The sequence below is a fragment of the Stenella coeruleoalba genome (assembly GCF_951394435.1).
Source record: "Stenella coeruleoalba genome assembly, chromosome: 18".
Taxonomy (NCBI): Eukaryota; Metazoa; Chordata; class Mammalia; order Artiodactyla; family Delphinidae; genus Stenella; species Stenella coeruleoalba.
The window spans coordinates 14630008-14647546 of NC_137164.1; the positions used below are offsets into that span (position 1 = coordinate 14630008).

The window sequence follows — 17539 nt, forward strand, 5'->3', positions numbered from 1 at the left end:
TCTGCTCTATGACTTCTGGTTTCAAGGGGATTCAGGGCTGGGAGATTCCCCAGGTCCTCTCCCGACTTCGACGGAAAGTGATGCCAGAACGATCTGAGTGACACACGGTTCCTTCTATTATTCCTCAGCCTCTGGTTGGCCTGCAAGGCAGCAAGGCTTTGGGGGCCATCAGAGCCGTGAGATGAGAAGAGGATGGACATTTACGAGTTCTGCCCCACCCTGGTATCTGCGGGGAAAAGGGGGCCAATAGTTCTCCTCCTGAGGACCAAGAAGAAAGAGCACTTGAACTCTGAATAAAAGGATATTCCACACATCTGCAGATGTGTCTGAAGCTCAGAGCAGGGCTGGGAGGCGGCCCCAAGGTCACTGGGTCATTCTCACTGCTTTCACACAGGGCTGTTCCAAGTCCTTGACCACAGTCCATAAACGCATGAAGGGACTTAACATCCCTCACCCGTGTATCACACTGATGAGTAACCCCTGAGGACACACCCGGTGAATTCGTGGTCTTTCTAGCGCTGATGCCTTCCTGAATATGCTCATTCACGGGGAGCTGGTCATCCCAGACCATTTGAACCGATAATTCCCCGGCTCTCCTTGTGCCCACGTGTCATGGCTGCTGCCAGGAGAATGGTTTCCTGTCCATCTTTCTGACTGCTGGTGGTGATGATGTGGTTGTGCGAGTCAGGACGACTCCCTACCATCCAGACAGGGCTAACTCCAGGCAGGGAGAGTGGGTTACTTGGTCAGCCTGGCACACCGAGGTCTCAGCTGGGCCCCTGAATCATCGCTGAGCATGTCGAGAACTCTGCCCCACACTCCTCTGCAGGCCTGACTCATGGGGCAGCTTCCCCTGAGAACGCCCACGGCTCCAGGTACCGTTCACAGGCTGGTGGCCGCCTCCACACAGACAAGCGAACAAAGCCAGTCTCTAAGCTTGCCGAGCTTTGCCTAAAGACACAGGGCCTTGTGCTCAGAGCCACAAGCCAGCTGCTGCTACACGCACACCTCTCTCCCCCGGGCTTCTGGTTTCTGCCATGACGACGTAGTGTGGTGAGTCTAGCTGGCGTCCCTTTCACACAGGTAACAGCCAGTCTTAGAGAATGCAGTGCCCCCCCCCCACACACACACACATGACTAGGTTATATGTAGGTATGACTATATAGGTATAACCATGGTGTCAATAACTACTCTGGGGTGGAAATGGTCTTGTGTAGGAAGACAAGGTATCTGACATTAGCTAATAAAATGATCCTGAGTAAATCACATCTCTTCCCCAAGCCTCATCTGGAAAATAAATAGTTTGGATTAAATTCTCTCCAAGATCTTTCCAGCTCCAAAGACCACTGATGCTGTGGATACTATAAATCTCTCAGTGCCCTCAGACTTTAATTTTCCTTTCAGATAAGCAGTTGTTATTGAAAAGAACCACAGAATTGAGTCAACCCAGAAGGATATTTTCAATATCTTCCTTCCACGTAGGTGACTAATAGTTAGAAGTATAAGTGAAGAGAGCAGGCAGTGGGAGTATAAATTAAAGAGGATGAACCAGCTGAGGTGTAATTGAAACCTTGCCCATCAGCAAACTGTAAACAGAGAAACTCCCAGCTGTGCATTGTGGGAGTTGCCACAGGGAAGGGAGTCAATGCTGGGAGAAGGAGCTGACCAGCAGGAAAGGGTTGGAAAACATGACAGTTGGGAGTAGAAACAAGATGGCGGCCACCAGTGAAAGGAGCCAGCCCTCTCCCCCTGCTGAATCCAGAAGGCAATTCAGGCATTCGGGTGCTTCAGGTAAAGATCAAGCCAGAGAAGCAAAAATTACCTGATAACTTATGGATTTCAACAAAGCAGGAAGCAAGAAGCCTGAGGCCACAAGAGAAAGAAGAGGTGATATTTCACGTGAGTGAATCTGAAAGAATTTTCTTAGCCTCCATCAGGAGCTGGTCATAGCTGCCTGAGAAGGTCTAGCCCTACTGAATACTTAAGTATTTACTCAAAAGCAGATATTTCTAGTCTGAGAGCTTGAGGAAGACAGAAGTGGGTGCATTAGTAAGACTCTCAGGATGGTAAGGAAGCAGAACGCAAACCAAGTCCACTTCAAGGTCTTGAATGAATAAAGTCTCAGCAGTTGTGGGTTGAGGCACATGGATTTGTAACTAGAAGTCATAATTCATAGTGATTATATGCAGACAGACCAAATAACGTTTAATGGCTATTACACAGTATTTTCTGTAAAGCAAATTTCTTCATGTAAATCCAAGGTGCTTATTTCACGTGAGATATTCTGAAGAGCCCTGAGAAAATGAAACAGGCCACAGGATAATATTCGACCAAAATAATTATCACGGGGACATTTTTTAAAAGGAAGTGCTGCTACCGATTGGGAATCAAAACTTTTTCAGAGTCCCTCCATCTTGATAGGAAAACGAAAACATGGACAAAATGCCACAGGAGCTTACAAATCTCAGAGGAGACAGACGACCTCTCTCTAGCTCTCGAAGACTAACCATCCCCATGAAGTAATCAGTACTCTCCCTCCCAACTTACGTATTTTCCATAAATAAATATCACCTCCTTTGGGGACAATATCTATTTTTCCCTTATATAATAGGCTTACCCTTCTTTGTTTGAAGTTTTTGTAAGTCTCTGAAATTCTGAAGACATTAGCAATGGTCATTATTTAATATTTCTGAAACTGTCATATCTCTCTTCTGCATTTCATGACTCAGTTCTTTGAGTTTCTGATATCCAGCTTGCCCACCATCAGCTTCTTTATCCTCTTGCCATCTGGCTTCTGCACTCATGGAAACCATCAGTGACCCCCTCCTAATCAAATTCAATGGCACTGCTGGGTCCCCACCTTTAGCATCACTTGTTATATCCTGTCGTGGCTGCATCCCTTCCTTAATTCTCTTTCTTGCCTTGGCTTAAGAGATAACTGCTTCTTTTCCTCATCTACCTGCTCCCTCATTCCTTCTCTGTCGGTGAGTCCAAAGTCCAGTGACAACAGGGGCCGGAGAGGCACATAAGTGATGGAGGCAGGTCAGGGATGAACTAGAGCTAAGGGTGTATTCAACGGAAGGGGAGGCCATTACTCAGCTCTGACCAATGGCTGCACTCAGGGAAAGGAGGCCCAGTGCTGTGGAGGGTTGTTCAAATTTTTCAGGGAATCTAGGAATCTGGATTTTTATGGGGAATCTCCATCTTTTTAAATGTGAGAAATGAATTCAAAATTTTTTCTTACAAATATGTGTGAAGCAAACCAGGCACATTGGAAGGGCTGGGATCAGCCTGCAAGCTGTGTGTCTGCCACCTCTGCCCCACGCCATTTGCTCTATTCCACCACATCGCGTACATGGGCTCCCGTGGCCAACAAGGTCATGTGTGAAGTTGGGAGTAAACCAAGACCATGGATAGAGTTGCTCGGTAGGAAATAGAGACATGCTCTTGTTTTGTGCTAAGGAATACCTTGTAGAAGCTTCCTCGAGGGTGCTGGATACACAGAAAGGGAATTCAGGAGAGGCAAACAGAACCATCCGGAATTGTGAGAGCCTTCGCTGAGTTTTGTTGGCTGTAAAGGACAAAGGTGTACGTGGGCTCCCAATAGTACTGGATGCGGAGCACGGGCACACCTGGAATCCAAGGCAGTTCTAGCAGCCTGGTTATCCATCTAGCAACCAGCAGCAGGATATCGGCGATCTCTCTCTGGTGTTCCCCCTTTACCAAGCCCCAGTTATGATCAGATTCCAGCTTCGTTGTGCACTTCCCTTCTTGGGTCCTCCTTCCCAGCTAGCGGATGCTTGCCTACACTTCGGATTCAGTTCTCTCTGAGAAGAATTCTGTTTGGCCTGGTTAATCGTTTTCTGACCTTCTTTGAGCACTGATTTTTGTGCCAGTCTACCTCACAGGCTGCAAGCCAGGTAGAAATTTGATTCCTTTGAGTCTCTGCCTTCAGGCCAATCGCCCCTAACCTGCAGGTCATTCGGTTTCCACGGGCGGGGGAGATGGTTGGTAAGTTCAGAGCGTGATCTGCCAGCCACAGCTCTCTTACCAGAAGTCGGGGTGAGGCAGGCAGCTGAGATGTGAAAGACTCGTCTCATCAGTGACTCTGGGATGGCATTAGGAGTTATTGAAACTTCCACTACTTGACTAGGGAAGGAGTTTCCAAGGAAAAATGAAAGTAAGATTTATACCATGATTTGTAGAAAAGAGAAAAACTGTTCTGACCTAGTCAGCTCAGGAAACAAGGGCATCAGTTATAACAGGGAAAGGAAAAAAAAATCCAAGGAGCCTGCCATTTTTGTTAGAGGACTAAATTAACACTGAAGTTTTAGCATCCCAAGTACTGACTCACTGAGAAAATTAAAAGGTCAGAGAGATGGAAGTCAAAATGTCAGACTGGTTGATAAAGCTCGACTGCAGAAATGGCTCAGACCAGTCGACCAATGGGCTTCGCCCTGGAAACAGGCAGATCTACCCACCTCATTACAAGCCAACTGGAGTCACCCATGACCACTCACTCGCCCTAACAAACTTTTGGACAAGCAGGCTGTGAGCAGGGCATGGCCCATGACGAGGCAGATGTATGTAACAGAGTTGCTTTTCTCCAACCTGCCAGATAAATGCAGGCTCTCCTCCCTTTGGTGAAGACTGAAACAAAAGGACAGATGTTTCTACTTTATTGTTAGGGGAAGAATGCCGAGGTAGGGGGGATGGAGCCCCCTAAGAACGGTCAGGTCAGAGGTCTGTGCATTGCTTTACAGATTCAATGAAATAATAACATTACTTATTAGCCGACAGTTCCTGAGCACTCACTCTACGCAAGCAGACCAGGTCCCTGCCCTCATGGAGCTTACCATCGAGGGGAGGGCAGGTATTAATCATACCACCGGAAATAGATTTACCTTTAGACACTTGGATAAGTGCTTTGAAGGAAGAGTACCTGGTCCTGGCAGAACAGTAATAAAGCAAACGAACCTAGCACGGAGGTGACCAGATGGCCAGAAAAGGCTCCCAGGAGGAGGGATGTTTGTGCTGAGATCTGAAGGCAAAGATGGGAAGGGAGGCCGCCAGGTGGAGCGTGTAAAGGCCCTGGGGCTGGAAAGGAGAATGTCACCTCGAAGAGCTACAAGGAAACGGTTTGGGTGGAGTCGTGAACAAATGGGAATGCGTTGGTTATGCCGGCACTGAAATGCCCCCTTTCTCCTCCAAACCCGTTGGAGAAATTCACATGAAGGAAACATGGCAACTAACAAAGACTTTAAAATAGTCAGGCAGGCTAGCTTCTAAGAAACAACTAGTTTTTTTTTTTTTAATAGTTACAAAAATAGGTGCTTTGATAAAAGAAGGGAAGAGCTTCCAAAGGCGGGGAGTGACCCACAGCACTAAGTACCACTGAGAAGTCAGCTAAGGAGAGAATCGCAGACTCCTAGATAGAGCGCCAGGGTCACCACTGGTCATCGTGGCAAAAACCCTTTCAATGGACCGATGGGGCTGAAGAAACGGAAGCAGCTGTTCAGCAGAGAAGAGAGGTGGGATATCAGCTGGAGGGAAATGCAAAGTCAGAGGACTTGTATTTTCAGATTCCTATAAAGCACTTAGCAGTTTGAGACCCATTCAAATATTCAGTTAAATAACCTCTTTTCTTATTTATTTTATTCTATTTTTTTCTTTTTCAGAGAGTAAGTTCTCCTGCAGTGTAGGAAGCGAATGGATTCTCTGTGAAAAGGGATCTTGGTTTCCTGGTCGCCAGTAGGACTAAGAGAAGTCGCTAGCCTCTGACTGCATCTACTAAGCTGCCCGTTAGGCAAAAGTGGGTTTCGTGCCTCTCCCTCAATGCCCCCCATTGCACTACAGGACAATCGTCTGTGCGCTAACATCTCTGAACTCAGGGAGTGCTTGTTGAGCTTTCTGATGTGCTAGGTGCTGAAGGTAAAGCAATGAATAAAACCCAGTGCTTCAATTTAAGGAGCTCCCAGAATGCCAGGAAAACAGACCTAAAAACAGATATTTACAAAACAATGTTGTAAGTGTACAATAAAAGTATAAGCAAAGACAGTGTTAGTACAAAGGGACATAATATTTAATCTGAGTCTTAAAGAAGGAATAGAAGGTTGACTGTCTCCAGAAGGGTGAGGAAACATTCAGGACAGAGGGGCTTATACAAAGAGGATGTTGATTCCCTTTTTGAAGTTATCTCAACTCTGCCCCTAATTTTTTTTTTTTTTTTACATTCTCCAATCTGGTCCTTCCTTGAAATGAAGAACATGAATTTTTAAGCGATGTGGCCACTGAACACAGAGAAGCCAACTGGTCAACATAATTAATAATCCCATTTCCATACTCCTATAAGCACCTTCCTTGCAATGCTCAGGGTAAATTCTAATGCACTGAAATAGTAAAATGAAAAACTTTAAACACATGACTCCCTCAAGGTTCTCCCATTTTAAAGAGGACACACAAACATAGGCCCAGTAAATCTCTGAATAGAAGCTCACTTTACAAAACCTTCTTATATGTTTTTCAATTCCTTGAACTAAATTTGCGTGGATGGTGGGTGGGTTTAGGCAGAGAAGGGATGAGAGCTGGGAGAGGACAAATAACTGGCTGATTGGGGCAATAAACCACGTATCAAAACATTTACTCGAGAAAGATTCAGGCCTCAGGTGAGAACTTTTTTGTGAATCTAAGTGATTTCTCCTCACACAATAAAACTTAAACATGGAAACAAAGTTAAAAACGCAGGTCTAATGACCAAGTTACCTGGATGAGAGGTCAAATTTCCTGCATTAGAGATTGACTCCAAAAGTTGACTTCTTGAAACTCTAAGCACCAAACTGTGTTCTCACTAATCACACTCGGGCTCTGCTATAGAGACCACTCTGGCCTCAAGGGCAAGGATGATTCCTAGATCAGGACAGGTGGGGCTGAAGAGCAATCTAAGGATGGGTAGGGACCCAGGGAGAGGACCTGCCCATTTCTATCACCACCTGAATCTTCTGGAATGTTCCCAGGCACCCAGCAGGTTCAGCGATGGTGCCACCAGGCCCCTCCTTGCTGCCCGTGAGCAAATGGATCCTTGGGCTGAGCACGAAGCAGTCGTTAGCACCCAGGGAAGGTAACGGGATCAGAGCTTGCAAGGATACATTACCCCTTCTGCACTCACAGAGCTGATGTTTATTGCAGGATGTGAATGGCATCCTGCCAGGGCAAGGTTCTTAACTCCTCCTCGTGTCAGGGCTCTCAAACTTTTGGTCATCAAAGTCACCTGGAAAGCTTGTTAAAACCCAGATTACTGGTCCTCAGACCCAGAGTTTCTTATTTAGGGCCAAAGGATTTACCTCTCCAACAAGCTCCCAGCAATGCTAATGCTGATGGTCTGGGGACCCCACTTAAGAAGGTCCTAGGGCATCCTTACTTATCCTGAAATTCCATGCACAATCTATGCGTATGAACCTGTGTGTTTTTGTCCTTGAATGTGCTTCATAGCTTTCATCAGAATCTCTGAGTGAATCAAACCACAACAAACAAAAGCTATGAACTTTAAGAACATTTACTAATGCAAAATACACAGAGAAATGCTGACCCAAAGAGAGAAGAGTGTGCCATGGTGTAGGAAGTGTAAACTCACTGGACAGAGCAAAGTCAGTTCCACAGTAAGTGTTCAGAGTTGTTGAGTGAGAGTTGGGTAATGGTTGATAGGCACAACTGAAATAAAGAGATTTGGATAGGAATTAATATTCTCACCTTACAGGAATTTATTTTTAATTATAGATAATTATGCTGAATTACAACAAGATGATCTGAAGCATTACGCTAATTCAGGAGTAATGAATTAGCATGAATTACTGATGCAATCTTTAAAAATGTAACCTATCAATCAACACTGGATCAGCAACAGACAAAAGGCTATGATCTGACATTATTATTGTACAGTATTATAGTTAAAACCGGCCTTTCAACCTAGCCTTTAAGAGCCCCCATGGAGCAACGAGGTGCCGATACCTGTGTCTCCCTGTGGAGCCAAGTGAAGACCTATATCCCTTCAGGTTGCCCTCCCCATTGGCTGGCTCTCAGACCCCTTAATTTTAGAGGTAGTGGAACACAACACCTTGTGTTCAGTCAGACCTTGCTTCAAATCCCAGCTCTGACCTTTACCAGTTATATGACCTTGAGAAAGTTACTTCCACCTCTCTGAGCCTCAGTTGCCTCATCTGTAAAATGGGAATGAGAGCCTAACACACAAGGCTCTTCTGATGATTCAACGATATGATATGTAAAATCTCTGACAGTGAAAATTCAACAGATGGTCATGGAGCTCAGGTCTTGCCTTGGACCAGTGTTGGCAGCAGAATCACATATGGCTGTTATCCTTAGAAACGAGCACCTAGCCTTCCAACGAGCCCTTCCAGACCCAGATTTGTTTAACAGGACACAGCAGTCTGCCTAGTTTTCATATAACTAACACTTCATGAGGGTTGTGGCTCACAGTCAAAGGATGGCTCCTGAGCTTGCAGGTGAAGTAAGGTCCTTTAGTCAGTGGGAGAAAGTGCTGGGCTTGCTGACTAAACGTCTGCCCGATGTGTATTCTCTCTCCTGAACCTGAGAGACCACAGACTGAAGACACAAAGGGGGGTGAGCAGAGGGGAGAAGTCAAATACAAATGTCTCCCACGCAGTGACTGCTAATTTCTATAGCAAGAAAGCTGACGACTGGCTACCTTACTCAAAGTGAAAACACCTCGTGAAGAAGGGGGGAAAAACCCAGTATTAAGCACCATCTATGAGTCAGTTTTGCTTGCATATGATTACATAATGCCCTTTTCAGAGAGGAACAAAACAGAAAAATATTGCCCAAGTTCATAGAGCCAGTAACTGGTAGAGTCCGGATTAAAACTCAGATCTGTCTTACTCCAAATGTCACATGCTTTCAGTTAAATCATACTGTCTTTACCAAGATAATTGACTTCTACTTCATAGCATTGCTCTTTTAAATAGAAGGAAAAAAAGATGGTAGGTATAGAAGCGGAAAAAAACAGAAAGCACCTACAATAACTGCAAGTAAGTCAAGAAGAAAGCACCTACCCGCACATAACCAGAACAAAAATGAATGACCAAACACACAAAAGCAATTGACGCAAAATACTTAATCTATCTCAGGCTCTAAGACCTTTCTCTCATCCGGAAGGCCAAGAGTTAACCAGGCTAAATGGCAACGGCAGTGAGGTCCAAGGCCTGTGGAGGGCAGCAGAGAGTCAGAGCTTGAAGAGCACCACTGGCCATGGAACTCCGGGCAGAGGTGGAAGCCACCAAAAAGCCTTGCCCGGAGAGACTTTATTGATAACGGAGACTCAATCTGACTCTGTGCAAAAAGGTCAACCAAGGTTAGGGTAGACCTGGAGATGGGCCTTTGCATCTGGGTCCAGACAGGCATTTGCATTCCGGTCAGGGTGGCAAGAGGGGCTTAACCAGGGAACAAACTGTCCTAGCAGTGAGATCAAAGACCATGGATTGCTGATAGAGCTAGAGCCCTAGTGGCGTACACCTTGGGCATGAACACGCTCCGCTCTGACGGCTAGGTTGGGCTTCGCTTGTGTTCCCTCATAGCAAGAATACGGAGCTGGGTGGGCACTGTCCTGTGAGGTTCCTTGACTGGCCCCAGAAAGCATATGAGTCTGTGGCTCTTGATTTGAAATGCACGTTACCCCAGGAGATAGCTTTGAACTTGACAATACCCATCACTGAAAGTTTAGATGTCATAGAACGTTGAGTGGAATTCAGAGCCTGCACAACAGAATGGGTCAACCACAGAGAAAATCGGACACACACACACATGAAGAATAAAGACGATGTCCGCTTTCTCATTCATACCTTAAATTTAAGGAGCACCTACCATAGGTCTGATCCTATATCAGTCTAGTGAATGCAAGGATACCTATGGCATGATCACTGCCCTCCAAAGGGCTGTGCAGTAGTGTAATTGGGGAGATGGGATCTGTATGTAAGAAGGTTTGCAATGCTGCCTTGGCATCTGTGAAATGCCAAGTAAGAGTGTAAACAATAAGGGATAGAGTTATGCTGAAGTTCAATGTGGTCTGAGATGGCTTAGGTTGACTTCACAAAGTAGTAGAACATTAACTGGATCTTGGATAAAAGTTAGGCTTAGGTGGTTAGAACAATAGAAAGGAGGGTATTCCAAGAATGGGAAACTGCATGAGCTAAAGAGAGGTGGGAGGAAGGTGTGGGACAAGGTTAGGGACCGTGAAGAGATCAGTCTGTCCAAATTGGTGAATTCATGTGGAAAGAGGAACATGCGTCCAGGGATTTTAAGAATAATCTCACTTTCAAATTTGTAAGACCATGTATGATTTTAGATGGGAAAATATGGTTATCATAGGTCACCACCCACTAAACCCTGACAAAACCCTTGAAGCCAGGAAAGTAAGTCGTGTAAGTTTGTAGATAATGCTATCATTGTGTCTCTACCATAGTAGTTGGAACTCGGTAGGCTCAATGAACCAATACAATTTGTTCTCTGTACTCTGAGGGTTGTGTTCCTAATGCATATTTAGTTATCGAAAATCATATTAGGGCCTTAGGCTAAGTTTTCAGATGTGCAATTCCAAAATTATTTTTTTCCTTTGGGAATTTTAAATATATGCATAAGAGCATAGCTTAAAAAATTAAACATCATGGAGCAAATCCATCCACCTAGCTTAAGTGGGGTATTTCTTTTCCCCTTACCGTGTAAGGGCAGATTTCTCATATTTTCTTATCATTCACTGAGGGACAAATAAATCACACAGCTTTTCCAAGCAGCTGTGTGGGGAAGACTTGAGCATTGTTTTTTCCTTAAGGATATAGGATTACTGGTTGGATTTAGAAGACAATTGTTTATAACTAATAACATTAGATGTAACTCATTCTTCTTAATTGATCCCATCATATGCAAGTCTTGTTATAAGAGCTCTACTGTAACATAGAGAACAGACTGCTGGTTGCCAAGGGGGAGGAGGGTGGAGATAGGATGGATTGGAAGTTTGGGATTAACAGATGCAAACTACCATATATAGAATAAATAAACAACAAGGTCCTACTGTATAGCACAGGGAACTATATTCAATATCCTGTGATAAACCATAATGGAAAAGAATATGAAAAAGACTGTATATATATGTATAACTGAATCACTTTGCTGTACAGTAGAAATTAATACAACATTGTAAATCAACGATACATCAATAAAATAAAAATTTTTTTAAAAAGCTCTGCTGTAGAAGAAATACCTGTGTTTGTGACTAGATACAAGAATGAATGAATGAATGAATGAATGCATGCAGAATTGTTGATGACCACATTTAAGATGTTTCTCAAAGTGTAGGCAGTGAACCTCCTGTATCAAAATCAGCCAGAATGTTGATCTACAATGCAGAGTTCTCCAAGGTAAGGCGCAGAAATATGCATTTTAACCAATTCCTGGGTGATTCTCACAGCTCTGAACGCTAGAATCTTTGCTGGAGGGTAGGGAGGGAGCAGACTTTGGGAGACATGGAAGCTGAGCTGAATAGTATCTGAGTAGATCCTGACTGTAGGGGGAGAGGCCAGGAGAGAAAACCCCAGTTATTCTCCTGAGGCTCCTGCAGGCAGAAGTACTCTGACTGTACACTATGAGGGGGTGATTTGCACAAATATATTTCAGCTTAAAAAATCAAGAATAAATTTAAGAAAAGAACTTAAAAAAAAGAGAAATAGAAAACAGTGTTCAGTATATGACACTGAGACCTGCCTCCTGAGAATCAGACAATTGAGGTGTCACATACCTGTGCAGATGATGACTGCTCCCAGGACAGTGTTGCTGCCTCACGGTTTCCATAGCTCTTAGCATCCTTCCAAGAATGGACCAACACAGCCTGGTGGTAGGCGAGAAGCTCCCCAGGGCAAGACAGAATCCCACAAGGGCAGGTCATAGCAGCCAAAGACTGGATCCTGTGGGAGGAATAAATGGCTTGAATAAGTGGTTTGGACTTCTATCTGTCGGTGACAAGGATCTCAGGACATTTGGTTTTTAAGATGAGAGCTGATAGAGGCAAAAGGGTACTTGAGAAGATGAATCTGAGAAACATGTACAGATTGGAGGGGACAGAAATCACAGGCAGGGAATTCAGTAAGAAGATCACTGCTAGGGTTTACCTCTTCTAGTTGGCCCCTTTCTTTTGATCGTTTTCATATTTCTTGCCATCACTGATTGCTTCCAACGGACCCTCTAAAGTAAAGAGATTCTGCATATCACTCTTTGCGTTTCCCACTATGTATGGCACTGAACTGAACTGAGCCATCTCACTCTTCTAGTAATGAAAAGATATTTGATTTTTAATTCAACGCAAATCATAGTTATCAGCGTTTTATTTTTTTATTCATTCAACAAATATTTATTGGATACATATTTCATGCTAGACCCTGGACTAAACACGGGGAAGAGAATGGTGAGAGATGTTACCTGTCGTGATGGGCAGTGCTCTCCACTGGGAGACAGACACAAAAGGCAAAGAGTGTGCCAGGGCATTCAGGTGAAAATAACACAAGGAAAGGAGCAGAGGCCCCAGAGAGAACTGTCTCCTCCATGGAGGTAAATTAATGGTCACATGAGGTGGGGGGCAGTGGCAGTGAAGGAAAAGCATGACCTTGAATGCCCTGTAAAGGGGTTTGAAATTTAACCTACAGACACTAGGGAGCCATTGAAGGCTTTGAGGCAGGTGAGTTCATTGACAAGATCTGAGTTTTAGAAAATAAACTTTCTAACACAGCACAGCACGAACTGGCAAAGGTAGACTCTTGAGACAGGTATACTTCTCCTTGGAGTGTCACTGCCACAGTCCAGGTGAAAGATGATGAAGGTCCAAATCAAGGCGCTGATCTGAAGAGGCCCAAAGGCCCACAGAGGAGATAAAAATCTATAAGGCTAGAGAAGGAGCTGAAAAATGTCCCTGCCCTGATGACCACATGGACCAGAGAATGCCGTTCATTGCACACACCGCAAGGAGGAAGAATCTGTATGAAGCAGGCTGACACATTCGGCTCTAACTCACGCATCACACTGCAGTTAGAGCATCCCATTGGACTCGCCGACTTGGCTACAGCCCTCCGCTGCTCTGAGCTCTCCCGTGGACCACTCTTACTCAACGTCATCAAGTACCAACTCATTACCTCCTAATCCAACCAACATTCATCGGATGGCAGTAGGTGATTTCAGGGAAGGGCGGATACATGGCGAGTTAAGATGCAGCTCCTGCCTTTCTGAAGCTCACAAGCTAAGAGTCATTGATGTATTCATATTTCCCATGAGCCGGACCGTGGGCTGAGCACGTGATGCACCGGGTGAATCAGTTATGGTGCCAATACCTCCACATAGGGAGGCGAATCACGTGTTGACGCGGCTCTGAGACTAAAAATGACTCTTCTAACTCACAAGTGCAAATGTTAGTTCAATCAGGCCATTTTATTTTTCTCATTTATTGTGTTTAGAGAGGGGAAATGTATCATTTTAAGCATAAAATGTCACCCTGATCTATTTTACGTGTAGAGATGACACATAACTATTTTACTTGAAAAAAACATTCTACTGTTCAAAAGTGAACGTAGCCTGACAGTTTAGTAATCAGCAGACTAAAACCTGGAGCTTCCCCATCACCCTGGACAGCAACAAAGGGCTGATACGTCACTTGCCGCTATGACAGAACCACCGTACAATTTCCATACAGTTCTGTGACCCAACCCCGACTTCGGACAGCTTGGTCCAGGCATAATAGGAGTGTCCACAGGATGCAAGCACAGCTGCTTAATTCAGTTTGAAAAATTTAATCACCGAATTTTTCTTTCTTCCCCTCCAAGACACCAGCCAAGTGTTGGACTGATTTTTTTTCCAGAGAATTTATTGGTTCACATCATGTAGATAAGAACTCTGTGTCCAAAGAACTTGGAGTTTCAAAGCGATGTGATGATGCAATGAGACATTTGACCAAATTCCATCCTGGAGTTGATGATCCCACCCAAATGGAGAGGAGTGGCTGCTTCTGGTTTGAACTAGCTCTCGAGGCAGCGGAGCCTGGTATAAACATCACTGGACCAGGGATGTGGCTATTGGGAATTTTGTCCTTGCTCTGCTATCAACCGGCTGGGCTAACTCTCATAGGTTTCCTCATCTATCAGTGAACTCTTTGAACCAGTTGATTTCAGTGGCTCCATTCAGCTTTTGAAATTTGACAATCCCAAGAAACGTCTCTTAAAGAACTCTTTTCCAACTTTGCCATTCCGAATAATCAGATCTGGTCCCGCTGAAATTTCCTGTTCTCAGTAATTACAACTGAGTGGCAGAAATCTATGGCATAAAAAATTAATCATAGAGCAGTAAGGATGATAAAATTTAACCAGATGGTGACAAGATGAACTAACAGGAGAAACTTCTTCATTTCCAAAGCCTGGTTTCAGGAGTTTGCAGGCTCCTTGAACTTGGGTGATTACCGCAAGTCATTCATCGTTTCTGCAAGCAGGGCTCAGCCTTAGGCTCGGCCTGGCTTTGAGAGGCTCCAGGCTGGTCTGGAATTTCATTTGGAGCCCGATCAGAAATATACTGTGGATGGTAGTGAGATCTACCTCTTTCTGTGTTTGAGGACAAAGAGACTTCTGACAACTGGGTAGGAAGAAGGCTTCCAAATCCAGAAGGAGAAGTCAGGGCCAGAGTATCTGTCCTGTTTGCCGTCAAGCTAAGAGGGAGGATATTAGAAAGAAAGAAAGAGAAAGGAAGGAAGGAAGGAAGGAAGGAAGGAAAAAAAGAAAGAAAGGAAAGGAAAGGAAAGGAAGGGAAGGGAAGGGAAGGGAAGGGAAGGGAAGGGAAGGGAAGGGAAAGGAAGGGAAGGGAAGGGAAAGGAAGGGAAGGGAAGGGAAAGGAAGGGAAAGGAAGGGAAAGGAAAGGAAAGGAAAGGAAAGGAAAGGAAAGGAAAGGAAAGGAAAGGAAAGGAAAGGAAGAAAAACTTGCTAAAGGTCTCCTGCTGTTTGTGCCTTACCCTGGCTAGGAAGGAGGAGAGTTTCATTAAGCTCTTCCCTTTGTGTCTGCATATCTTAGGGGGTAACTTGTCAACTCAGAAACTTCGGGTTAGAACGTGCTTTGTAAGCAGATCTGGGTTTTTGAAATCCTGGTGGAGTCTGGTCTCTGTCCTTTCTGTGTTTATCCTTAGATCCTCGTTGGCCTCCCTTCTCTTTTTATTTGTAGTGGATTCAGGTCAATGGCTCAGGATCGAATTCTTTTAAAATTTGAGAGTAATTTCAGAGGAAAAAGAGAAGCTTCAAGATTCTCTAAAATTTGCTTGTAGGAAGAAAGACACGTTCTGTCTTCCAACCTATGGATATCTGTGATTTTGCTTTACAAACTGGGTTTATTCCTTCTGACCTGTCACTCCAGCGCGCTGGCCCCCTTGGGAACGGGAGAGGGGCCTTAGATCCCTGATAGAGACCTGACCCATACCTACATTTTCACCAAGGGTTTGGCCCACATGAAACTGTAGGAAAAGGCCTAATAAGGCACGTGAGTGTTTAACCAAACTCAAACAAATGATTAACTACAATGTGAGGAGAAAAACAATAACAGGAACCAACAATGGTACGAACACAGATGAATCATATGTCAGGCCTTGCTGATTGACGTCAGACTGGCTGCAAGCGGTGTCTGACAAGTTAAGGACAAGGTGACCTCCAGGGTCAGATGCTCCTGCTTCTTTAGACTATTTTCCTTTTCCAGGTACCATCTCTAAAGGTGTGCAAACACATAGCAGAGGGGATTTTAGCAGGTTAGGGACCAAATTTCAGAAATGCTGCCCTAAAGAGATTTAGATTATCTGAATTTATTCTAAAGAAAAAAAAACCTCTAACAATTTCAAGACTTCAAAACAAAAATTTATATTTATACTCTATCTGATCACCTTCACAAAAACATTTTTTACTATTTCTACTCTGCTTCTGTCCCTATCACTCTTCCCTTTTTTTTCTTATGACACTTATTACCACCTGACATGCCATAGACTTGTCTATGCCTGTCCCCCACCCCACTAGAATGTAAACTTTTTAAGAATAGGGACTTTTTATTTTTTGGCTGTGTGGCATGCAGTATCTTAGTTCCCCAGCCAGGGGTTGAACCTGTGCCCTCTGCAGTGGAAGAGCGGAGGCGTAACCACTGAACCGCCAGGAAAGTCCCCAAGAACAGGGACATACTTTTTTTTTCCCCCCCCCCGGTACGCGGGCCTCTCACTGTTGTGGCCTCTCCCGTTGTGGAGCACAGGCTCCGGACGCGCAGGCTCAGCGGCCATGGCTCACGGGCCCAGCCGCTCCGCGGCATGTGGGATCTTCCCGGACCAGGGCACGAACCCGTGTCCCCTGCATTGGCAGGCGGACTCTCAACCACTGCACCACCAGGGAAGCCCAGGGACGGGGCTTTTATGTTCACTGTCGTATCCCCAACATATGGATTACTGCCCAGCTCACAGAGGTATCAGTGACTGAATGAATCTAACCAAACACCTATCTAAGGGCATTCAGTAAATGTTCGTTATGGGAATTAGTAAATAAAGGGATAATTAAGTCTAAAAAGAAGGAAGGAAGCAGATTCACTGACCACCGATAACAAGGTTTCAATAAATGTTAGCAAACAATAATCATCATCCTTTTTATTATTATACTTAAATTACCTGTCCATGATTTTAGGTGACATATAACCAGGAGCTGATTGGTCCAGGAAGGGGCAGCTGCAATGGCTGGGATGACCGGCCCTCACTCCACATGGTTTCTTAGTCCCTAGGAGGCTAGCTCGGGATTTTTCTCATGATAGCAGTCTACAGCAGGGTTCCAAGAAGGCGAGCAGAAGTACTCAAGGCCTCTTGTCCTCAAGCACTCTTGAGGCACTGGCTTGAAATCAGCACACCATCACTTGCTTCTGCTACATTTGGGTGGTCAGAGTGAAGTCACAAGGCCAGCCCATCTTCCAGGGGCTGGAAAATCAACTCCAGCCCCTGCTGGGAGGGGCAACGAAATCACATGGCAAAGGATGCAGAAACAGAGAGGGGTGAAGAATGAGGGTCAGTTCTGCACTCTGCCACAACGGCATGTATTTCTATTCATCTGAAGGATTCTTCTCCACTCATTAAAATGAAGCCTATGTAACTAACGCATGGAGTTAAAAGGATAAATGAAAGAGTATGTGCCAACTTTTATTACAACCATATAAACAGACACACAAAAGGTTAGAGGAGAACATACAGATAGGATGGTTGCATAAGGATGCAGCTAGTTTTTATAAAATATTCTGACAGCTTTACTGGAGAACGCAAGCCTCACATCACATCTGCACGCAGCGTAAGCCACATTTCCTTCCTTCAATAGGATTTGGCTGAAGTACCCAGTGAATGAACAAAAGAGTTATGGAGAGAAAAAGCAAATGACCTATTTTTTTTTCCTTTTTAGACAAAATGTCCAAAACTCCATGCCAGACGATTCAA

At 44.6% G+C, this 17539-nt stretch overlaps 1 protein-coding gene across 2 annotated transcripts in view; it reads right to left on the reverse strand.

Moving 5' to 3' along the window:
- LOC307176820 (uncharacterized protein) overlaps positions 1–17539 on the reverse strand; it is a gene marked incomplete at its 3' end in the record, with an annotated part of 160368 nt that overhangs the window by 70979 nt on the left and 71850 nt on the right. For both annotated transcript variants that reach the window (XM_079903307.1, XM_079903308.1), the window contains exon 2: positions 11819–11984. In XM_079903307.1, the coding sequence (XP_079759433.1) occupies positions 11819–11984 (166 nt within the window). The remainder of the gene's footprint in view (positions 1–11818; positions 11985–17539) is intronic.